Here is a 25,210-nt window from a genome sequence, read left to right on the forward strand (position 1 = left end):
AGGACCAAACTTTATAAGTTTTTAGGACTGATATATAGGGTTGGACTGGACTGATACTTAACTGAACTAAGAGTCACACAGAGATACTGGTCCAAAGGAAAAAATACGTCTAGATCCGTCCAAAGGAACAATTTGGTCTAGTTTGGTACCAAAATTATCAGTCGTATTTAAAATTGGTCTAAATAGATATTACAAATAAATAGTTTATGGCGTCATACATTTTTTTTAAATTATTAACACAGTACAATGACGTCATGCAAAGTTTAGACAGAGATAGCTCAGAGGAATTTCCATTCTGGCATACCTCTTGGAATACGTAACTACGGATTCGATCCTATTTTGAGATGAATGATTAAATTAAGTACATATATTCTTTTGATTCCCTTAGGTTTTAAATCTTGGAGAACGCAGAAGTCCAGTTAACTCGGTCTTAATGAATTAAGAATGATCATAGGCCTAAGCGATTATTGGCAAATTAAAAGCATACCTAAGTCTCAAATGGTTGTACCTATACTTCAGTTCTATGATTATAATTCCATAGTGTAATAAATGAAATATAGATGGAGAGATTCTAAATTATTTTGAATCTTATATGCATTCAACATTTGTTCAAGAACATATCGTTTACTGTTTAGATTTGTAAGGTTATCTAGATATTTAAGATCTTTTTTAAAATAATGAAAACATCATAAAGTGAGACCGAACCGGAAAAAAAAAAAAAAAATCGATGCTTGACTGAATCATAAGTAATATTCTATTAATTTTAAACTATGCGTTCTCTATTATAAACTTTAGGTACAAAAAAAAGGGATGATTGATATATAATTGGTAAAATTTACAACACTGATCCTTAATATACGCGGCATATATTAGTGATGTAAATTGTGTATATTTTGTAGTTCGCCCGTTATTTTTGGAATTGGTAATCTGCAGAATGAATTTTCTTTTCCTGTGATGTTGTCATTATTATTTAACTCCTGAGTTGTGAACTTTCTTGTCTACGATATTCAATTATATTCAAAACCTGATTGAACATTCGTGTGGGCTACTAAAAGACGGAAAGTTACCTGTAGGATAGGCTGTGACGTTATAATTGTAAGAACTTGTTGGAATCAGAGTAGAATTAGGGATTGACATCAAAATAATTCTTTCCAATGTCCTTGTGTCTATTTCTTTTTCTCCCTCCTCCCTCGTCACAGATGAGTGTAGCTGATCTAATGAAACGTCATGAGAGCCCAGCTGCTCTCCTCCAAAACATTCTTCAAATTGTCAAGGTACCTAGGCTGATTTTTTTTTACATGCCCAAAATACACACGATTTTCATCACTACATATGATACAGAAATCTACATTGGTTCTCTCAGCCTTTTTTCAAAAAATAAATAGAAGGGAAGAAAAAGTAATTGGTAGTGCTTGGCTAATTATTCCCAACAGTGGGACAATTCTATTTTGAATGGTCGGGAATTGTTTAAAATAATACCAAGGATTGGTTGATATGCTAGAGATACAATTGTGTCTTGTGATAACATATATTCAAAAGATGAATGTTGGAAAATTGTTTTTCATTGTGCATTTGTACACATACATACATACATGTAAAATATAATAATTTTTTAATGTATATAACTATATCCAGATGATTAGACAATAAATATCATATTCTCAGAAACGTGAAATACATCTATTATTGTATTTAACAAAGTTTAGTGCCTTAGTACAATGATTATATAATCCTGATATTATTACTATCAATGGTAGGAAATTTTGATTATTATAGAGCTCAAACTGTGCAAGTTAATACACTTATAGATACCCGTACCAGAAAAAGTCTTTAGCATATTTTAAATCGTATTTTTGATCAATTTATTGAGTTAAATATAAAGTGATAGTCCCTTGGCTAAAAGCTCAAAAACAAAAAAAAAGCAAGATAATCACGATTAAATCACGTCTAACATCATGAAGACCCAAAGGCCAGTAAGGCCAACCTGTGTCGAGTCTGAAATTAATTGGCCATATACCCGAGATCCATCACTAATAGAAGATGTCTGATGTGATCGTGTGTCAGGGAGATATAGGAGGGATCATGTACCCGGATCAAAAAATCAAAGTATTTTTGTTTCATAAAAAAATCCTTCCTTGGCTACTTTAATTGCTTTTCAGACTTTTGGCATTCTTGCTGTTAGTTTTTCAAGTTAGGCAGGTGTGATATCATTCCAAGCATTCTTCAAAATGGTCACCAGCTTGTTTTGTAACAAGACAACGACCCAAAACATACATCCAAGCTCTACAAAAACTCTTTGGAAAAGAATGAAGCCTCTTACCTCTTTTGCGATGGATAGCTCAATCTCCTGATTTGAACCCAATAGAGCTATGGGGGGAACACCCAGACAGAAAAGTTCGAGAAAAGTACCCTACAAGTAAGAATGATTTGTGAAACATTTTGAAGAATGCTTGGAATGATATCACACCTGTATATCCACAAAAAACTAACAGCAACAATGCCAAAAGTCTGACTTCTGAAAATTATTTTATTTTTACATACCGGCGGGATATATATTATGCACCCATGGGAATGGTGTTCTTAGGGTTATACTCGGCACTTTTTTTTGTTCATATTCTGTCTTTCACTGTTAAAATATACCTACAATTAAAATCATAGACCGTTCTTTTCTTTGTCAGTGAGCAAATGTGCAAAATCGGTAAAGGATCAAATACTTATTCCACCCACGCTATTTGAAAACGTTAAGCTATCTACGTAATCCCTGATTAATATTGCATGAATTAATTATATACATATTATCATGTCAGAATTATGACACGATAGTACACTTTTGCCTCTTTAATATTAACAGTCTCTTCTTTATATTGAAACAAAGCCAAATATCTTGATTATATTTATAAATACTTTAACCGAGGGTCAATTTAAGTTCTCTTTGTTGACAACATAAAAATAAACTTTTTTATTTTTCTTCAAAACAATGAAATCCAAATGATTTTCTTATTTCTTTTTTGCAACGAGCATTCATTTGTTTGTTTGCCATTGAAAACAGAGAACAAAAATATGTATATTTGTACCTTAGAGTGGGTCAAACATCAAAATTTTTGAAATCGAGGATATAGGGGTATTGGGGAATTTGATACACCTTAAAGGACTATTTCATGCCCCAAATTTCAGAATACTTTAACATATTTTGTAAGTTTTTCAAATAGGGCATGAGCGTTGTTTACATATATTTGTTTGTAAATAAAGTGACAGATAGCCTTGCAAAAAAATAATGCAACCCCTGAATTCTAATATTTAGTGATAAAGATGGGATGGATCTTTTAGCTCGCCCGTTAATTTTTGGGAGTGGGCAAACTGATGAGGGATTTTTATTTTCCTAGGCTGTCGGCGTTATTTTTTATTTCCTGAGGAGTGAACTTCCTTTCCCACTACATTCGTTATTATTAAAACCCTGATGAATATTTATGTAAACTTACAAAAGACGGGGAGTAGCCCTGAGGAACTGTTGGGATGTTATAGTTGTAAGTCCTGGTTTGACTCAGAGTAGAATTGAGGATCGACAACTGAGTAATTATTGTCCATACAATAGTTTATTTCCTTCCCCAAGATATAGCTGCTACTAACTGATGAAAGGAAACGTCATGATAGATAAGCTGCTCTCCTCCAAAACATCAAATTGTTAGATTTACCATGTTGATTTTCGGCCTCTTTTTTTTTTGGAGTTTGCTCATGCCTTATTCAGCTGAAACATTTTACTTTTTTTTTTTTTTTTTTTTTTTTTTTCTTACTGATTATTACCAATCATGGTCCGAAATTTGATTCCTGACTATAAGCTTGACTTATTATTTTAGACCTATAATATTAGAATGTTTTAAATTTCGTTCTTATTGAATGAAAATTGTAGGTTCCACAAATTTTGAATTTTCCACCAATTATTGTTTTATTTTTATCTTCATGTATCAAGAGCGGGAAATAATAATATTTCAATTTTTTCTACCATAATAGTTAATTATAATCAATAAAATATATAATCTCGCTTCTCAAATGAAGCCAGAACCCTTTTTCTCTACTTCTTCTGCAGCTTGGTGTCCACAAATTATAAAAAATATATTTTAAAAATGTACAGTATGTATTGGGGAAACTCTGCGACCCATTCCTCGAGCTCATATTTAACACAAATCTACAGCATATGCCACTCACGTATGTTTGTATGTACGCAGTGATATCTCCACTTTTGAAAAATATTTTTAGTTGAAATTTGCTGTACGGATGTGGCTTGGCATAAAGATTATGCACATTTAATTAGATTTCCATTTTGATTTATTACAATTCATGAAATTAATGTTTTATCTTAATAGGTTGCGTGATTGCATAGCGTTGAAATATTCTGTTATTTAATCTCTTCATCTACACAATATTATCCTGTTATATCAGGATAAATACATTACATTAAAAAAAAAAAGTGAACTCTAATAAACTATTCAGTGCCCCTATGTCAATCAACAAATCACTAGATGGCGGGGCTTCATCTGCATGATCTCTGCTTCTCACATGGGCAACTGTACGTCATGTGATCTAGAGTGGAAAGTAAAATGTACCTTTTTGTATTGTTCCAATCAAATGGAAAGTAAAGGCAGTGCCAGTCTCTAAGGTGCAAAGATGTGTATAATAACACCCAGAGTATCGTTTATGTGCAAGCTCAAGAATACCGGGAGGTACATTGAAATTTGAACACTTAATAATTCAATAATTAGTGAAGGTTTAGTGATTGAAATTATTTCATATTTCGATATATTAAAGCATACAAAATTAGTTTCAAAACTAAACAAACCTACAAGTCTAGAAAAGGACACTTGAACGTGATCGATGAATTTGTATTTGAGCACTCCAAGTAGGTTAGTGTCTCCAGGACTACGTCGTCAACAAGTCCAAAACGTTGGAGAGGAAGAAGGCCTCTGTCAAAAAGGCCAAACTGGACCCGGAGGAATGAAAGAAAACACCATAAGCCAATCCCATCTAGTCCAAGAGGGCCCATGCAAGAGATCTTAGGGGTTCTCTCCAGAGAGCTATAAAAAAAGTGAGTGAAAAGAGCCTTATGAAGGTGGAGAGGCCACTTTTGACACACCAGCAATGAATGAAGCCCATCTCTTCCGCTGCAAGACTCTTTTGAACGAGTCTTTTGAGTTCTTTTGAAATCCTTTTTTATACTCATGCCAACCCTTCGACTACACATTTTAGATACATGTCGAAGGGAAAGCCTGCAGTGTCCGTCATCCAAACAGCGAGCCCCTCAAAGCCACTGTCAGCCGGAACTGGGACTCCATGACAGAGGACAGGGGCGGGTGCCATGCCTTTTGCAACCACCTAAAAGCCATCATTGCTTAAAGAATACAAACAATCCAAAAGCCAAAATTATTAACTTATTTTCTTCTCAAATTGAACTCAGGCAACGGGTATTTATATACATATACAAATACTTGTCCTGATACTCTGATATCAAAATGATAAAAAGTTGATGAAACCCCTTCAAAACGCCCCACCCTAATATACATAAATACGACTGATTCGAAATTTCCTTCTTAAACATAAGTTGGATAAACATGGAGAAAACAAGTGTTAGTAAATGATTATATTTATACATATTATTAAATAAGGTAGATAGATATATGTTGATATGCCTCTGTTGTTTTTTATATGTCTCGATTATCTATGTGCATGTGTAAATGCATTTAAGGGCAATTATATTATGTGTTTGTATGTAATGTACGTAGATATTAGGATTTATCTCCCGAAATATCGTTTTCCCGGGATTTTTTGGGTTTTTAATTTCGTATTTCGTTTTTTAACTAAGTATATCTTGTTCCTCATAAGATCATACGAAAATATGTTGTAAATGTGTGAGTGTATACTACAAACTGTTTTTATACTTTATTGCCCTTGGCCGGCTCAATCGTGAATTATTGTGCTTTGAGTATGGAGGTCTCAAAGGAAGAAAAATGCCATATTTTACATTTTTACTACCTGAAACGGAAAAACGTTTCAAAAGCGACCAACAAATTTTGTGATGCACAACAGTGGTTCGAGTGATTCCCCCCACCCCACTCTATTCTGCCCTCTAATGTGAACAACTCGACCGTTTGAAGATGGAGATACAACAGAAGCGTACAGCATTGGCGAATAATAAACAACAGGACATCATCAAGACAGTGTCAGGTCACACACATCCTTGATGACGCGCCAGAAGCTTCAGGAGCTTGGATGGAAAATTCTTATGCATCCACCTTACAGTCCGGACCTGGCATCAAGTGACTTCTACTTGTAATCACTGAAGAACTCATTTTTTAATGGTAGTATTTTTGGCCTATTAATGGGGACTGGGAAGTCATCCATGGTCACTTCAATTAGGCACCCTCCCAATACAAAAACTATGAAGAAAAAAAAAACTTGAATATAGCACTTTCCTATATTTCAAGCTCCATTTAATTATGAATAATCCACCAAAAATTAGCTTCTTCCTTACTTACTAGTCAATAAATAAAAATTGTGGTTGGATCGGGTTAAGATATTCAAAAAAGTGGGAGCTGTGGGCTCTAAAAAACATCCTACACACTATAGCTTCCGTCTTATGTACAAGAATAGTCACTGAGGATGCCCTCTATCAAGTCAACACCTCACAGGATTTCAAATATTTAGAGGAAGTCGAATTTCAGTCCACAAATTCAAATTTATTTGTGGCTTCATTTTCTTGTAATATGAACTTTTCTTTGAGCTTGGATATTACACATTTTATAATGTTTTTATTCATAGTTATCGTCAAAAATCTTATTGAGTTTTGCTGCGATACTAGGGTCGTGCGGGACGTTGAACAGTCCCTATTAGTGATAGTTGAAAAAAGGAGAATACATGTGTAGAACTAAATAAGTGACATGCCAATTAAAAAAATAATAATGAATCAAAAAAATGCGCCTCAAATTTAATTATGCTATTGTTTGAATCTATATAGAGCTTAAATATTCAATGACAGATCCTTACTCTATTTTCTCAATTTTTTCAAAAACACTCATATAATTCAGTCAAACGACACTTACATAACAACTGTGCCCTAAACTTTGGGGAGTAACTGTCAAAATATACTAGAGAGATGTAACTAGCTTTTTTTTATTTACAAGTACTGCCATCTTCACGCTGAGGACGGAATATACCATCCTCGTATACATATGTATCACAGTTTCCTTCTTAACGGTAAATTTGCAAACAGTACAACAGATTCATCTGAAATAGGGAAAATTGACACTTGACTTTATCCTGATAAATTGAAATTTGCCAATTTTGAAGATATAATTATATTCGGGCTTTGAGTAATTGACAGATAGAGGTTCACCTCATCATCTTTACAGATAGCAGCTTCGCCCTCCTTTTTTATCGATGAGGTGTCGGGAGTCAGGAGTCAACACGGGTTGTGGAGCTACTTGATGTATTTTATTAAATAAATACCATATACTGAAACAAGTTCTATAAAAAGTTATGATAAATCACTACTTTTTTACTATTGGAGGTTTTGAGAGATTAAACAAATACCTACAGATATAAAAAGGTGATAGCTAAAATTCATTATTTGTAGATTTGATACAGATAAAATATCACTTTAGCCCATGTATATCCGTACCATTTTTCTTTTTTAGATGGTTCTGTATCGATACGGATGATCGCTTTTGATACGGAACGGCTCTGTTCCATAATACTTACTTTTTATCGAACTTAAAAAATTCGAAAAAAGTTCGATTACCTTTGCTAGTATAGTATAAAGTTATCTAGGCTTAAAGGGTCGAACTAAAGAAGAGGTGAAAGATAGATGCTAAAAAATAAATACGTGAGTCTCAAATAAGTTTTGATTGTCAAAAGTTGAATCTGGTCTCAAGTCTTTCGTGGTAAAGTTTGAGTCAAGCTTAGTGTAGGTCAAGACAAGTGAAGTTGTAAGTGATGCATTCAAGATTGTTTTTACGGTAACGCACCACATTAATGGGTAAGAGTACCTTAAAATTTATTATATATTCTTAATTGATTTAGAAAAACTTAAATTTCCGTGAGTTTATTATTTACAAACGGGATTCAAAATTTAAAAAAAAAGGCCTGGAAATGATAAAACCTGGTGCCTACACATGTATATCATATATAAATTCTAACATTAAAACGTCCAATATCTTTCATTTACAGCTGCCGATGTTTTTGCTTCTGCTCTCCTAATCCGTGTTCTCAACGTAGTTGATTGGTTGAATTAGAAATAACCCATTTTATGCAGTGAACAATTTCATACAATGATTGAATAATTGATAATTCCATGGTTGAGAAGAATTGGCTAAAAATCATCAAGTGGTTTGGTGTATTTCCCTCACGCAACCTTGCTTTCAAAAGGTTGCGTGATACATTAAAGGCAAGGACGTGAGATATGTGCATTTAAAATGTATTGAAGATAAATTGAATTGCTTATTATTTGAACAACAGTAATGATCATAAAAATATTTTATGCTTCGTAAAATATGTGAAAAATCAACACATGTATAAATGATGAAAAAGGATTAATTTAATAATAATAATGATCAAAATATGACAACAAAAACGTGGTGAAGGTCGAATGTCAGTCAGTTTTATAAATTGATTAAAATAGGACTTCAATCTTTCTCCTTTCACTTTCACTTTAAAAGTCTGACTAAATTAATCATACCCCTAGCACGGTGTTACTTTTATTCTATATTGTAACCTTTCAATTAGAAAGAAACAAAAGAAAGCCCAAAATCAGTTGGCAATTGTTAGCCAATTCTTCTTTTATTTGAATTCCAAAAGACCATAGGTATTGACGAAAAAAAATTTCATAAATATAAATTTTTGGATAAAAAATTTCAGAAATCCATAGCTATTCACAAAAAATTATATAAGTCTATATCTATTGTAAAAAAATTGATTTTTTTCGGAACAAAAAATCCAAATCCAAAGCTGTTCAAAAAAATTATCTTTTTGCGTAAAAAATTTAAAAAATCCTTAGCTATTACAAAAAAGTTAAAATATATGGAATAAAATTTCAAAAGTCCATATATATATTCTCATTAAATTAATTTTTATTCTAAAAAAATTCCAAATCGACAGCTGTTTACATAAAATTAAATTTTTTGGAAAAAAATTTCAATTATAAAATTTTTCTAGAAAAATTTCTAATATTAATTTTTTCTAGCAAAAATAAAAATTTCTTTTTTAAGGGGGGGGAGGCTACAGCCCCTTCAGCCCAGTACCTGCGGATGCCATTGTGTTATTCACCTTTGTATAATACTTTTTCAAAATTTCAAGTACCCCTTGGAGTGCCTCCGAGTACCCCAAGAGGTATGGGTACCCCTATTTCAGAACCACTGCTAAAGAAGATCTTTGAAAGGATGAGGACAATTTCATTGATGACCCAAAAATTATTATAAGGTTGTTATACTGTTTTGAATGGATTTATACAGTACATTTCAAAAGGATACGAAAACATCATCTATTAATTTTTTTTCAATATTATACAAGAGTTAAAATAAGTTTAAATTTATAATACTTTTATTCTTAAATTTCCAAATATTACAACAACTGGAAATCAAAATACAGACCTCCTAATTAGTGGCATCTCCAAAAGAATTAATGAGAATAATCTATTAATAGAAATTTAATATAATTAATTAGTAGAAGAAGAAAAAATGTTATCTAAGATCATTTTTGATCTTTATCCTGAGGCTTCAAAGTATTTCAATAGATTTTTGTATATCTAGAAAGAGAGTTGACTATTAAAAACTACGTCTTATATAAATCCCTTCTTCATTATTCGTTTCACCATATAATTTTTCTATATAATATAATACCGTCAAATGCTATTGAATACTTAATGTCTTTTAGAAAACTTATTTAAAATACTTGGAAACATGGGTGGAATTTGCAGGAGGACGTCCGTCTCTGATCCTCGAGATTTTCTATATACATGTACCTACATGTTTACACAAATACAAATTGCCTTCCCCCTTTTGGAAAAAGTTTCATACTCTTCCCCCCCTCTATAAATTTCAAATTCCATCTAACTTCGGAAGATGCTCCATGGCCAATTATACTAATCGCTAGCATTTTGGGCTTGTTAAAAAAAAAGAAACCGAAAAACAGAATGGTAACCCTGACAATTTGAAAAATATTTTGAGGGTGAGCAACTGAGCTGGCCTCACATTTCCTTACTTCAGCTTCAAGTAGTTATGACGAGGGGGAGAAGGAACATAAATATTGATCAAAATCAGGTGTATCTTTTAGCTCCCCGGTGTTGATGTTGTCTTTTGTTTATTTTAAATTGGTAATCTAAAGATTTAATTTTCTTTTCCTGAGCTGTTGTCAGTATTATTTAACTCCTGAGGAGTTAACATTCTTGTGTTGTGCTAAAAGACGGAGAGTAACCTTGATGATTTGTTGTGGAGTTACAGGGACGTCCGCAGAAAAATTCCTTATTTATTTATTTTGGGAAAGGTTCTATCCCCCCTCCTAAAGTAAGGTATTCAAAAATTACCGTTTTGAAAGAAAAAATGTAACGTCATTCAATCAAATTATAGAATGGAGCAAAGATACAATGGACAGGCAAGAATTACTCCAACGACGATCCTCAATTCTACTCTGAGTCCAACAAGGACTTATCATTATATCTCCTCAACAGATCCTCAGGGTTACTCTCCGTCTTTTATGATGATACACAAATGTTAAATCCGATTTCGTACACATCAATAACAGCTTACAAGGAGAACATAATGAAGTTCACTCCTCAGGAATGGAAAAATAATGATAGCAGCATAAAAAATAAAATTGACTCTTCAGGTTGCCAACTCCATAAAAACGGGCTAGCAAAAAAATTCAACCAATCAGTATCGCTGTTCATGGATCATGGATGTTAAGATAGTGAATTTCCCTCAATTGTATATGGTATACAATAGATCTCTTTGAAAAGATGTAATAGTGTTGTATAATAACACACATTAATTAATTATAAACATGACTCAATCCCCATTATTACGAAACAAACATGTAATTAATTGAAAACAAATGACGCAAGTCCTAAAGTAATAAAGAAGAAATATAAATAATGAGAGCGTTCATAATAACCTGCGAAATTGAGAAAATTAATGTCTGACAGTCTCGTCTGTTGAAAAACATTCCAATTGAATATGTAATACTAATATTATACCATAAGTAATTCCATAGAAGTTCAACTCACAGTTTTGTATCTACATTTCAGTAGGAGCAGTGAAATTTTATTTTAAGCTACACTTTTCAGGATTTGTTTTTAGTACACATCTACGACTCCATGACAAATTTCATGCCGCTTAATAAAGTTTTAGTCTGCAGCATTTGCATATAAAATTCACACAGCTATTAAACCAGGGCTGCGGAGTCGGTACAATAAATGCCCGACTCCGACTTCAACATATCTTATTATTTTTATATAGTATGTTTTATAGCTAATATAAGTACTATTGAGTCTATATACTTTAAATATAGATTTAATTTATAGCTATAGGTTATATGTAGTAAATAATTGTGCTATGTATAAAGAAAATATTTGGAATATAAGACATTTTAACTAGATGACCAAGAAATGAAATAGATCAAAATCTATCTAAGACTTTTGCTAATACATTTATATGTTTCAGAAAATAATTTATGTACTCGCAGCCGAACGACAATACATACAACATATCACTAGAATGTTACACTTTACACCAATAACATTGACTATTCACAAGTCTAATTAATGAACTAGAACGGTTAGTAACCATAGCTCTATCTTACATAATAATTTAGACTTTAGAAGTGCTTGGGTATTGTGATTGCATGGACTATAGACCACGTTTGAAATTTGTGAAGTAAACTTATAAATTAGTTAGCTTAATATTTTTCATAAATTAATAGTACCTATAGTTTAGAAAATAACTTTACGAATATACAATATAAGCCTCAGATTATAAATAAGTTTTATTTACATAAGTTATAATAACTTTTGTAGCTGGAGTCGATACAAATTTTCTAACTCCTTCTCCACCAAAAATGACACCGACTCCGAATACCCGTATTAAACATATGCCTACATGAGGCAAATGTTGATGTTTAGTAAAACTATGCTGCGCTTTCGCACAAAGCGGGATTTTAATATTATTTTAGATTTAGATATTTTTTGGATTAAAAGTATATTTTGAAATATAGTTCCTCCATATCGACTTTGGAGTTCAGATGGACTGTTGATAAAAAAGGATTTATTGTGACGGATGTATGCATAATTTGTATTCATAAACATTACCTTTATTTAATGAATTCATTTGGAGTAAAATATATGATCGAAAAAATAGAAGTTGTGATACATCTGACTAAGTGTGTATTAAATGGACTGATTTTTTCAAGAAAATTTTGTTTGAACAATATAGACATTGATCAATGTACATAATATATACAAACAATATACGATGTACAAAAATTGTTGTAATAATGTAATCACATTATGGTAGGGAAAATAAATTTCAAATTGCCTGAAATTTTATTGACATTTATGTTATAGTCAAACAAACAAAGCCTGACCAGTGTTGCTTGTTCCTAAAAAATGCATGCTCTTCCGCTGCTCAGTAATGTACATTCAATGCCATAGAAAGATATGAACAAAAATTTGTAGGAATTTAATTTGGACCAAAAGAATAATTATTATGAGTAATTGAAATTCGGCACAAATGTCCTGCTTAATCTCAAGTTCCGATTTTTGAAAGCTTCAAAGTTATGGATGGATATTTGAAAGTCAACCCTAATTTTCTAACAAACACTCTCCTCAAATCAAATACTGATTATAAAAAGACCCCAATTCATGAATTACAAACTAAATATATATACTCTAGTTAGTTCCTATATATCCTTTAAAGTTATCAATATTTTATCCAGAAACCGTGGAGTTGTATGGAGTCGAGATGCAAATCTCACCTCCCTCCTCAATCAAGTCCTGATAGCAACAGCTTCTCCCTAAATGTAAAGAGTTCCTATAAAAAAAAGAGTATTTTGACTAGTCTACTATTTCATGTATAATAATATTTTATTACTCTGTCAAAAACTATAGAATGTCCAGTCCATTCTATTCACAAATTAAATTGTTAACAATACCTACAAAATATTGTCCTGATGGATTTACCTATTTAGGGCTTTTCAGTTGAGGTAGGGAATTAAGTTATTTACTCAATTTTATACTTTGCTGAGTCATGAAAATGCATATTTATATATTAATATTATATATGTATAATCAAGAAAAATAACTTAATAACTACTTATTCTCTTCTTCATGATATTTACATCTTTTAGAGGAGTTTGATGTTTACTTTTTAAATATTATGTACATATACTGGTATAAAAATATAATAACGATTTAATCCTGTTTGAAAATCTGTAATATCCCTACAGTGAAAATCAGATTAATGTTAGATTGTGTTCATTCGACTTGAGATAATATTCATTATAAATAAAGTAGTAATTGTTATTACGTAAGATGTTGACGGCGGTTGTTTAAACCTCTTCAACATAAAAAGTAATATTTGAAAAGTGACTACACATTATTTTATTTTATAAAATAAAATTGCAAATTGTTTAGTGAAAGAAAAGATGAGATCTTACTTCTTTAGGGTCCTCATATCCATTGCTCTCGGATCCTTCCCTTAAATATTCCAATGAACGTCAATTAATAAAATGGATCAACAAATAGGAATGATGATGTGATATGTGATTGGATGGTGTGAACTATGAAATAGTTCACTTTTCGAATGATTATCTTTAGTGTGCAGTAATGGTAGGTTGGTTTGAGAATAACTTTCGTATCACAAAGATTGAATTTAAAACAATAACATGTCCAAAATATCACTTTTCTAAGTAAAGTATATTTTGGGAAATTCACAAAAATCAACGTTAAAACAGAAACAAACTTTTTTTTAAAATTATTTCCTTACAAAAATAGACGGATATAAAATAATAAGATGGTAACAACGAATAACCAGTAACGACTTTCTAAGAAAACTGATTTCTTCTTAAATAAAAGACGATGGTCGGCACGTGCCAGACTCTTCTTCTTTTTCATTATTATTTAAAAGAAAGCCAGGAGAGAGAGAGAGAGAGAAACGTACATATGTTGAGAGAAAGTCCCCTTGGTTGGTGATGAATGTACCAAAGGGGGAAAAAATCTTCCCGGGGCAATCCAGCCAATCATATACATTGTTTTCTTATTCTTCAAAGGGTCAACGACGCAAGGAGAACATTTTTGTTCCATGTTTTATGGAAATAGAAAGCCTTTGTTTAACCAGAGGAAGAAAAAGTAGTTACAGCGTTACATGATGATTGTAGAAAAAAAAGGACCGTATTTGAGAAACGATTTTCTAAGAAAAGACTACATCAAAATATAACTAACCGGGAATTTCGATGACAGGGTTTGAGAAAGGTTATGTTATGTAGTTTACGGACACGTAAAAAAGAAAAGAAAAAATAAACATCATCAAAAAAAGACCTAAATCAACATCATCATGATATAGATTTGGAGAGAAGACACTGAAACTGGTCACATTTTTATTACTTCCAAGACGAATTTTCAATATGAACAATTGACATAAAAGCATATTTTAAGATATTAAAATAAATACTAATGAAATTTTCGGTGTTGAGCCTCACTTTTTTACCATTTGGCCCTTTTAGACCAATCTTTAGCAGTCCAATGAAGACACTTTTCGTCAATTTTAACTTTCCGCCTCTCCATTTCTTTAATGTGTTTATGGATAAGTTCCTGTCGAAGAGTGATGATGTATTGTCCTTTGTAATAATTGATTAAATTCAACTGTTGAAGAGTGGAGATACAGTCTTCTTTCTTTATTGAAGTTTGCTCACAAATCTCAGTGATCGTAATTGAAGCTGGCGACGTCGTCATCGACGAACCCCCCTCATCTCCACCAAGAGAATTGCCAGAGGAACTCGACGATGACGAGCCATTCGTAGTTTTACGTGCATCTAAAATAGTCTTGAGTATAGCATGCGTCCAATAACTTCTATAACTAAGGAGTCCAAGATCACTCAAGGGTTTTTCAGGACTACCTGTTTTCCCTTCATACTTGGAGAGTACGTAGCTAAATTCAATCAGAAGTTTGGATATGCCCTTGCGCTGATAGGGTGGCAGAGTAAGGATACAAGCAACGTTGTAGTCTTCTGATGACTCTTTCTCTTTGGAGAAATATCCGACGATATGATGACCCATTTCATCACTTTGGCACATGACGTAAAATAAAAAAGGATCCGTGTCATAGAAAAGCGTTTTATGATCCAGAAATAACTTTGCAAGTAAGCACAAGTTTTGAGCATACACTTTATTCTTTCGGCCATCAATCTCAAAAAAAGATATGTTGGATTTCCTATAAATTTCGTTGCCGGGAGGGTGTTTGAGGGTACATTTGGTTAAATGTCTTCGGATGCAAGAACGAGACTTGGTGAACTTGAGGCAGAATTCGCAGATATAAATACAGGGTAGGGAAACCAGATCCTAGAAACGTGGCATTAATGACTACTATTTTGTACTCATTTTTAACTTTTTTTAATAGACTCTCTATGAAAAACATAGAAGATCCATTACCTGGGGGTAAGGGGAAAAGTACCAAGGGCGAATGCGATGACGCCCCAGTTCAATTAACTCAATGTTCTTCATCCTTGTGACCACATCATCATGCTGACCTGGAACTGCCAAACTTCCAGTTTGGCGAGGTCCCCCGTCCCTGGTGTGGATGGGGTTCCAGGTACGGAGTCCTCCTCATTTAAGGGCTGAGAAGAAGTAGGCGTACTAGGAACAGAGGGAGGTGGAATATTTACATCTGAAGGAGCTTTTCTTTTCCGATCTTTTTTCTTTAAGGCAGCTGAGAGGACAGTGGCCTCTAGATTATCCTCTTGAATACTTAGCGGAGAAGAAGGGCGAGTCGTTCGACCTGGAAAAGAAGATAAGAGTAGTAGTTGTTTGATTCGTAACACCCCAGTAAAAAGAGGAGGAGGAGGAAGAATAAGGAACTCCACCTAAATTGGCCACATTCCTATTGCTGGGAGTTGGAACAGGTCCTCCTTTATCAGGGACCTCTATGTTTTTCAGATCAAGTCTATCCTCAGAGACCCACTCATCCAAGCGCTTGTTGTAGTCCAAGTAATGGACATAGAACTCCTGCAAGCAAAAGAACAACATCAAGGCTGAGAAAGAGAGGAAAATCATCAAAGGAGCAAGGAAATACTCGAAGCTCTTCGTCCAGTTGCCGAATGGCGATTATCTCTGCCTTTGGCCATTCCTCTGTATTCCGCATTTTCACCGGAAGGCGACATCCTTCCGTCACAATCCCCTCTTCCATGTAAACACCCTCCTGCTTCGGAAACGGAACCTCTAACAACATTCTGTAGCTCCACTTCCAATCATCTTCCTTTCTACAAATATATCACACGGATTCATCCACGGAAATAAGGACCAATGACTCTAGACCAAGGCACGCATCCGCTCCAGACTCCTCATCCGTTCCTTCACAATTCTTCTCACAGCAAAAGACTTAGGAAAGTCAGAGCCCGGATCCAAGCACTCTTCCTGACATATACATATATATATTTATTATTTACATAAATAGGATATAAATATTATTCTCCAGACCCAGTAGTAGTAGTAGCTGTAACTAATCACTAACGCAACCCACAATTCCAAACTACTCAGAGCAAAGAAACTGGGATTTATTATTTATTATGTATAGTCAAAATACGTGCGCGCGCACGTATTTCCCCCAACTGGATAGAAGAATTTTACTTTATTAATACTATGTCAGTATGAAGTAAACTTGCAGCATTAAAAGTGGAGTAATTAATTAATATTTCCAATACTTTTATTGAATACAACGATAGATATCAATATCCTCTGTTAGTATTATAATTTATGTTTATCTGATAAAAGTAATAATATACTTATTTAAATATATATTTAACAAGACAAAAAGTGCACATTAAGTAATAATCATGCAATAACCAGGGAAGAAACTATCAAACTAAGACGATACCCTTTTAAAATATATCACTTATTATAAAGTCAATCCCATGTGTTAGTTTAATTTCAGTATTTAACTGGCAGAATCTGAGGCTTTTAGTCAGCATTTTTGTTTTGTAGTAATACATATAATTAATTTTATATAAAAATGGAAATTCTTGAATGATCTATAGCAAATTCTATAATAATGGGTACCCTTAATGACAGCCATTTACGAGAAAATATTCAATTTTGTTTTGTTTCAACGGTTTTTAATATAGAGTAGAAACACAAATAGATTTGGAATTTTCTATTCAAGTAGGATTTTTAAACACATTTGATAATTCAAATATATTTTTTCGTTAGTCAATAACTGAAGTATCAAAACAGTATTTGATGATTTTTCAAGCCTTTTCTACAAATAAATAATATATTTACTACATAGAGCAGCTGATATATTTTCTTTTTTTTTATATTTATTTCTATCCAGCAAAAAAAAAATATATTTAGCTATCACTTTTTATTCTTTCCCAGAAAGAGGATTCAAGATAGAAAAACAAAATGAATTGTCAACAGCGTTAGCTCAATCAAATTCATTTTTCACCAATGAAAGAAAGGAAAACCTCTTAAATTGATTTGCAGTTTTTCCTCATATAGGGTAAAGAAAAGAAGAAAAAGAATGAAACTGCTGTAGGGAAGACAAGAGTAGGTTGTCACATGAGAAGTTGAGAAACTAGAGGAAGAAAAATATTTTCTCAGATTTTCGGGGATTAATTAATGAAAATCAATTAATTTTTGGTAAAAGAAAATTATCTGAGATTGTTTTGGGATCCTTGAACTTAAGACTACGCGAACCTTCATACATATATATATATATATAATACTAATAGAATATTTTACTACACTCCAAGTATTTAGTAGGAATAATAATCGGGGCATATGAAAGAAAAGGTTGCTCCTATTTGATATGAAGGTTCACATTTTTTTGCTCAACCACGACATAGTAATTTGTATTGAGACTTGAGAGGAGTTGTTCAATAAATGAAATACTAAATGTAACCTGTTTTGGTCTTCCCTATATTTTTATGGTGTGCGTGTGTTGTTATATTTGTTTACATTTTTTCTAGTTGAAGCTATCAGCGTGAATGATCTCAATAGCACTCTCTCTCTCTGTCTTTTTCTTTATACACCTCCATTTGTGTCACTTTATATTTTTCTCTCTTTCTTTTGGTTTCTTATCACTTCATTACCTTGTTGTCTAAGAAGTGAAACGCGCCTGTAAACTTGAGGAGATCATAGTCGTAGAGTTATATTTTTATCATGGCAGATGTCGCTTTTTGATACCAACACAGATTTGTATCTTTGTCCCCAAAGAATATTATATAATCATTTCATTTAAATCGATTCAAATTACGGTGTTCTTATATAATTATGAGTAATATAATTGATGGCATTTGAATATTATAATATATCACAGAATCATTATATTCCTTAGCCTAAAATTACACATTTCAATAAATACTTTATGATTCCACCATTAATATATTGATCTTTCACGGAATATACAATGACTTGATTATTCTCATCCCAAGTATTCTAAATCTTTCATTCAAAATTAATCATCTCATTTTTTGTTGCGAATTGTACAATTTGCAACTTGTATACAACATATAAATTCTATGATTTTTTTCTTATACTGCATGTTAGTTTTACTTTTCTTATCATAGTTTACCTTGTACATAAGGTTAAAAGGGTAAATTCATAGAGGATGCGTACTTAGTTATGGTCTATGGACATTATTTTTTATGATAAATTCCTACTGGTCAAGATTATGGTCTTTGTGCATATATACAACTATAATATTTGTCTTATTTGTTGAATAGAATCTTCCTTTCCTCCATATCTTACTCAAGAACATATTTTAGGAATTTCAAATACTACTCTAAAATGGAAGAGTTGATTGCAATACCACAATCTAGACGTTGAAATAAAACTACAACTATGACAAATATTGTAGGTGTATTAGCTTTTGTATTCAGGCCTCCAGGTTATGTGATTAAGGCTTGTGATGGTACTACTATTAGAGCTCATTATTGAAGATTCAGGGTCTAGCGGATAAAAAAAGTATGAATAGGACCCGTACCTTGTACAAATATGGATCACGTGGTGCTTGTTTTCTCTAGTTTGTACACAGCCTGCAGCTTCACCTTGTTGTATTTTTATATATATAAATTAAATTGTTCTCGTATCTTTGCATTAGAAGGGAATTCCTGGAGCAGCTCTTTTTTCAAAATGTCGGAAGAATCCCTTTTGAAAGATGGTGAATTAGACTATGAGGCGGAAGAGGAAGAGGAGGAGGAGGAAGGAGAGTCCGTGTCAGTCGTAGGAGCAGCACCGGAAGAGGACGCATCAGTGGTTTCCACTCCTCCCGTCCCAGAGGTAGAATCCCTGGAGGATGAGGAGGAGAAGAAGGAGGAAGCGGAGGTTGTGCTCAAGGATGTATTCCGGGTAGAAGATGCGCAGGAGATCTCTGAAGAAGAGGAGGAGGAGGATGCAAAGGTCGTTGCTAGTGAGGGAGAGGAGGAGGAGGAGGAAGAAGAAGAAGAGGAGGAGGAGGAGGAGGAACTAGAGGAAGGGGAACTCTCTGACGAGGACGAAGAGTCTCGCAAGGAGCGTCTGAAACCTCAGGTAGGATTTGATTGATTTGATTGAAGCAAGACTGAAATTTGATTTCTTTGCAGCCCGTGTGCCGGTTTTACTCCAAAGGTCAATGCACTTGGGGGTCGAGTTGTCGATTTTCTCATCCCGGAGTGCTGGACAAAGGCAACTACTCCATGTTTGCGCCCCCCAAACCTATTCTCCCGGACGAGATGGAGAGCGAAAAGGCCAAGACTCCTTCAAGCAGCAAGGAAGTGGGTGAGAAGGAGGCTGCCACTCCCCCTGTTCGGCGTCCCGAAACAGCATGGGAGAGAGGACTCCGACAAGCGAGGGAAATGAGGGAGAAATCCCGAGTTCGTAAAGAGACAGATGCTGAATACGAGGAGAAACGTTCCAACATGAGTCTGACACAGGCAGAGTTAGACAAAGAAAACGATTATTATGCTAGACCCGCTTCTCCCCTAGTATATCATCATCCGGATGAAGAAGATGCCCCGCCCATGGATGAAGAGTTCTATCCCAGGAGGGAGTATCTTCCTTCTTCCAAACATCGATCTCAGGCTCCAACAACACCTCCACCTCCCTCACGGCGATCAAAAAGAAGATCCCCTTCTAGGCGAAGATCATTTCGTAGTGATGAATGGGCTGACCCATGGATGCGAAGCTCAGATCACAAGGATTCACGCGCAACCGGCTCCAGAAGAAGAAGTTACTCCTCCGGATCATCCTCTTCGAGTTCTTCAGATGACTCGAGTCCAAGAAGGAGACGACGAAGAAGAAGAAGAGCTTCTTCCTCTGATTCTTCTCGATCTTCATCACCTCTGGATATACCTAGGCGTAAAGGACCGCGCAGTCCACCACCTCCCTCACGGAGACATCATAATAACACCAAAGCGAATATTTCGGTGACATCGACCACAAATCGAGCTAAACCTTCTGCTCCCTTATATAAGCGTCTAGGCACTATGAGTGGTTCTGTAACCTCTCCGAAAAGGCGAGTTAAAAAAGAACCTGATGATCGACCTCGTGTCCGTGCTCGGTCCTCTTCATCTTCTTCAAGTGAATCAGATATCCGCAAGTCGCCACCTCCCAAGCCATCCATTCCTACACCAATAAAGGAAAAACCTTTGATAGTTTCAGCTCCTGTTCAGCCTCAACCGAAACTACCTCCCCCACCAGCGCAGCCCCAACCCCCTCCTCCTCCTAAACAACAGATAAAAATGACCCTAAAAACCTCTAACTCTACCAAACCTGTCAATAAAACAGTACTTGAGAAACTTGGCATGGATCATGACGATGATGATTCATTCGCTCCCAAAAAGGATCAAGTACCTGTTTTGTCGGAAGAAGATGCACAGCCAGTGATTAAGAAACGCAAACTTATTACTATTGATGGCATTGGGAAAGAAAAAATACGCAAGTTGTCATCATCCTCCAAGTCGGATAAAAAGAAGGAAAAAAAGACAGCAGCTGATCGCAGAGAGGAATTACTCAAACAACTCAAAGCTGTTGAAAATGCTATAGCGAAAAAGAGAACTAAGATCAACACAACTTAAAAAAGAGCAAGTTATTTTATATAAATTATTTAGACTCCAATAAGGAAAGGAAATGTACTGTGTTAATAATCGCTTCTTAAAGTCTTTATCGCCAAGGTATACTATTAATAAAAAAAATCGTATGACATATAATTCCATGTATTTTGTCTTCATTTCCTATTTGCTGCAATTACTACTTACTACTACAGCAGCTTCCTTTTTATATGTTCAACGATACAAACACGTACAGCAAGTGTTGTTGCATGGCATTCATTCGTGAAAAAACAAAACTCAATAATCATTAGAATACTCGCTCCAATTCTGACTGAAACTTACAGATACTCATCTACTTTTTTAGAATAGATCGCAGGGTTTTAAAATAATGATAAATATTATTAATGAAAATGTATACTTTTTGACATTTTATAAGCTCTTTTCCCTTATTTGTTCTCCACCTCGTACGATTTTCTCTTCATTCTCTCATCTAATTAGTAAAAGTGTATACCCATTTATTTTTTTGTTAAAACTTATGATATTTGTGTTATATTTAGTAGAAAGACGGTGAATATAATTTGATCAATTAAGAGGGTTTTTTAGCTGTTTTTATACTTTGATTATATCCTTAGGTTCACGTTTAAATGATTTTGGACAAAATTGTTGGGTATTATCTAGTGTTTTGTCCATCCTTATTTATTAGGTTCAGTCTTAGGACTGGTCCTATGGACTGTCGTCAGTACTAGAACTGATTTAAAAAAAGAAAGAAAGAAAATTGAGTGACGTCAATAAGGACAGAACTTTATAAGTTTTAGGACTGATATGCAGGATTGAACTGAATGGGACTGTAGTTTTCACTCCTAAATAAGGAAGGACACGCCACTGGTATTACCCTAACGATCTTGTGGTAAAATCATTGTGTACATATCATTGATAGACAAAAATGTTGTACAAGGGCGTCCGTGTATTTATTTTCACAAAAAAAATTCAAAAACTTACAGCTGAACACACAAAATTAACTTTAAACAAAAAATCAAATATTAATTTTTTTTTCAAAAATCCACAGAGCTATTCACAGAAAATAAAAATAATTTTTTTTTCGCTCTGCTGCTTATTTTCACTCCTATTTTTCGTTAAAAAATTTCATCCTCACCAAAGGAAAAGTTCTATTAAAAAGCAAAAGTTCATTAAGGGGGGTCTACAGCCTCTGCGGACGCCCGTGCTGTGGATAATATCATACTTCACGATAGTTTTATTGTCCGAATATTATAATTATATAGTTGCAATGAAATGTTTCCAATCATATTGCTTCACTATGATATTACCTACAACAATTTTGTCTTCCAATGAAAAAGTAAACGACGATTTTTACCAGAAACCCCTATCCTTCATTCAGACTATGATGTGAGACATGTTTACAGAAGATTACTTGGATATGAGCGTCTCTTCAAATGCCCAAAAATTGTGTTATGAATTTCCTCAAATTTTACTTTTTACAGTCCATGTATTAATTCCGTGAGCGGACCTTTTGCTGAACGACCATTTGGGATATTTGGCCGAAAACTTATATAATATTGCATATTTTAATTCAATTTATAATAATAATATGTGATATAAGTAAATTATTTAGTGTTCTTTGAGTAATTTCATTGCAGGACATTATTATCGTGTGCAATTTCGTTGCAATTTATATTATATTCGAACGATAAAATTACTGGATGATTAATAAATTTGCCATGAAATACCCCATTTAATATCCCCAGCACATAGGTTGCATAGGTGAAGCGCGGGGCCCGAAAGCAGTTAAACCCCACCGCTGCCGTGTTTCTAAGCATTTATGACCATTTTATAATATGTTATAACACGCTCCGAGGCACAAGTTATGCAAATCAGCCCAAGGTAAGTTACATTCTTCATCCGTTGCTTCCCTGAGCATTCAAAAACCCTTCTAATATCCAATATATATGGAATATTTATTTTGCAAATAAAGTATTACACATATCCGATTTCAAGGGATGGATTTTATATGCTTCGTGAGAGTGGGTGCATCATAGAATATTAGAAGTCATTGGTGCATAGAAACGTGGCGGCGGTAGAGTTTCAAGGTCCTTTTGGCCCATCACTTGCCTGAGCAACCTGATGTATTTTGGATATTAGAAGGGTTCTTTGATGCTCAGGGAAGCGGCAGCCGTAGGATTTTCCTGCCTCTGGGCACAACAACTCGTGTACACAACGCGTGGACCAGGATGTATTATACCATATTAGAAAGGGTCCTTGATGCTTAAAACACGTAAGGAGTAGATTTTAACTACATTCGAAACATATATACTATTGTGTTGTGTTTATAAAATGATCATTAATAAATATAAAATATTTTCTTGCAAAAGAACACACATTGATTTACTTACATATACAACATGTATAATATATCGCCAAGACATCATACTTCAATTAAAAGGAATTAAAATATGCAATCGTATATATCAATAAATTTGATATCCTTTACGGCCAATACGTCCGTTGGGCAAATTATCCTTCGGCAAAAAGGTTTACATCCAATTGTCCTAGAACCTATGCTAAAAAATGACTATTATGACATGTAATCATTGTTAATTAGTTATTAAGAGTTGACTGACTCAAGCATTCACTCAATCAATGTATCTCTGACATATATCTCTTCTCAGTAAATACCTAACTGTTTCTTTCAAACTCTGAAAAAAAATTAGAAATACGAACATTGTATTCAATTTAATATTGTTTGCAACAAGGGATTCTGGTACTGAGATTGTCTCATTATGGTTACTTTACTACTTAGAACCTAGTTATAATTTATGTTACATATAAAATATAATATTCAATCGAGCATACTTACGGGACTGAATGGAAAGGACTTTCAAGTTCTACATAATTAAAATAATATAACATTAACACTGGTATATTCAGAGTTAAAATATAGATATATTTTTTTGGCAGTTTTTATTTCATTTTTAACGGACATACCTATATGTATGTATATATATATATATATTTTAATTAAGCTCAATCAAAATTAATAATGAGTAGAGAGAAGAAAAGTTTAAAGAACAATATCGGAGTTTTGATTACTTCTTGGTTTCAAGATGTTAGAAATACTGACACCACCTCCATTGGGTCTTCTGAATCCATTATTGCCAAATCCATTGTTGTTATTTCCGAATCCGTTATTGTTTCCAAATCCATTATTGTTTCCAAATCCGTTGTTATTATTTCCGAATCCTCCTAAAAAGCCTCCTCCACATCTTGGAGTAGCGCAAGCTTCATTAGAAATTTGACGGAATCTTCCAAAGTTGTCTCTACGACCGGATCGTCTTGTATCTTGACAAGTATTGCCGGGCTCAACATAGCAAAATTTTGCTCCGGTTCTATCCGCTCTGAATATTAAAAAAGGGTATTCTTAGATAAAAATCATCTTTCTAACTTAATCAAAGAAGATCAACTTACGAGTTGCAGTTTCCTTGTGTTATTCCATTACCATCTCTGAATATATAATTGGAGCATTGGCATCCACAATTAACTGCGAGGGAAGGTGCTTTGAGTGTAATGTCTTGAGCAGATCCAAAGGCCACAAAAATGGAGACAATTAAAATCTTGGAAATCATGTTTAGAGTATGAAGTGAGTTCGTCTGACTATGAGTGTTTTCAAATATGATTGATGCTTGAGTCTGAGATTCATTTTCCTTTTATATCATCCGTGCATTAAAACAAAAAAAAAAAATGGTTTGTCCCAAGCCATGAAAAACATGCACGCGTTTTCATATAGTTTGCATTTTTTTTCTTCATGTTAAAAAGGGAATCCCTGATATACATACAGGTTGGTTATTAGTTAATATCTAAGCAGTGTTTACCTTTGTCAAGGGCATTAACCACATGTTTAGCTTTAAAACAAAGAAAAATA

At 33.7% G+C, this 25,210-nt stretch overlaps 4 protein-coding genes across 6 annotated transcripts in view; 1 reads left to right on the top strand and 3 right to left on the bottom strand.

Annotated features, from left to right (window-relative positions):
- Positions 1-14,150, bottom strand: part of ckn (CRK like proto-oncogene, adaptor protein) — a 115,118-nt gene extending 100,968 nt beyond the window's left edge. Inside the window, exons 1-2 of one of the 3 annotated variants that reach the window (XM_071889859.1) lie at positions 14,022-14,135; positions 13,693-13,732 (exon numbers count right to left, since the gene is read on the bottom strand). The gene's annotated coding sequence lies outside the window, so the exon portion shown is untranslated. Of the gene's footprint in view, positions 1-13,692 lie in introns of all 3 variants that reach the window. The other 2 variants (XM_040716295.2, XM_071889861.1) reach the window with 2 other exon arrangements.
- A 444-nt stretch (positions 14,151-14,594) lies between these two features.
- LOC121121395 (histone acetyltransferase KAT5-like) lies at positions 14,595-16,853 on the bottom strand. The gene is given in 6 exon segments (XM_040716298.2): positions 14,595-15,592; positions 15,683-15,814; positions 15,817-16,028; positions 16,114-16,255; positions 16,323-16,663; positions 16,727-16,853. Coding segments are annotated over 5 exon segments (1,497 nt in total). The 5' UTR covers positions 16,479-16,663; positions 16,727-16,853; the 3' UTR covers positions 14,595-14,737.
- Positions 16,854-18,329: 1,476 nt separating this feature from the next.
- On the top strand, positions 18,330-21,866 carry LOC121121394 (uncharacterized). Its single transcript, XM_040716297.2, has 2 exons — positions 18,330-19,777; positions 19,831-21,866. Exons 1-2 carry the CDS (start codon positions 19,244-19,246, stop codon positions 21,301-21,303), a joined length of 2,007 nt encoding a protein of 668 aa, XP_040572231.2. The 5' UTR covers positions 18,330-19,243; the 3' UTR covers positions 21,304-21,866.
- Positions 21,867-24,214: 2,348 nt separating this feature from the next.
- On the bottom strand, positions 24,215-24,972 carry LOC121121392 (uncharacterized). Its single transcript, XM_040716291.2, has 2 exons — positions 24,757-24,972; positions 24,215-24,686 (listed from the first exon to the last, which is right to left on the bottom strand). Exons 1-2 carry the CDS (start codon positions 24,912-24,914, stop codon positions 24,353-24,355), a joined length of 492 nt encoding a protein of 163 aa, XP_040572225.1. The 5' UTR covers positions 24,915-24,972; the 3' UTR covers positions 24,215-24,352.
- Between the last annotated feature and the right edge of the window lie 238 nt (positions 24,973-25,210).

Source organism: Lepeophtheirus salmonis, chromosome 7, assembly GCF_016086655.4.
Source record: "Lepeophtheirus salmonis chromosome 7, UVic_Lsal_1.4, whole genome shotgun sequence".
In the NCBI taxonomy this organism is placed as follows: Eukaryota; Metazoa; Arthropoda; class Copepoda; order Siphonostomatoida; family Caligidae; genus Lepeophtheirus; species Lepeophtheirus salmonis.

Coding starts and splice junctions, on each gene's coding strand:
- LOC121121392 (XM_040716291.2), bottom strand. CDS start 24,914: ATGATTTCCAAGATTTTAATTGTCTCCATTTTTGTGGCCTTTGGATCT. Junction 24,687..24,756: donor ACACAAGGAAACTGCAACTC/GTAAGTTGATCT, acceptor TTTAATATTCAG/AGCGGATAGAACCGGAGCAA.
- LOC121121394 (XM_040716297.2), top strand. CDS start 19,244: ATGGATCACGTGGTGCTTGTTTTCTCTAGTTTGTACACAGCCTGCAGC. Junction 19,778..19,830: donor AGGAGCGTCTGAAACCTCAG/GTAGGATTTGAT, acceptor ATTTCTTTGCAG/CCCGTGTGCCGGTTTTACTC.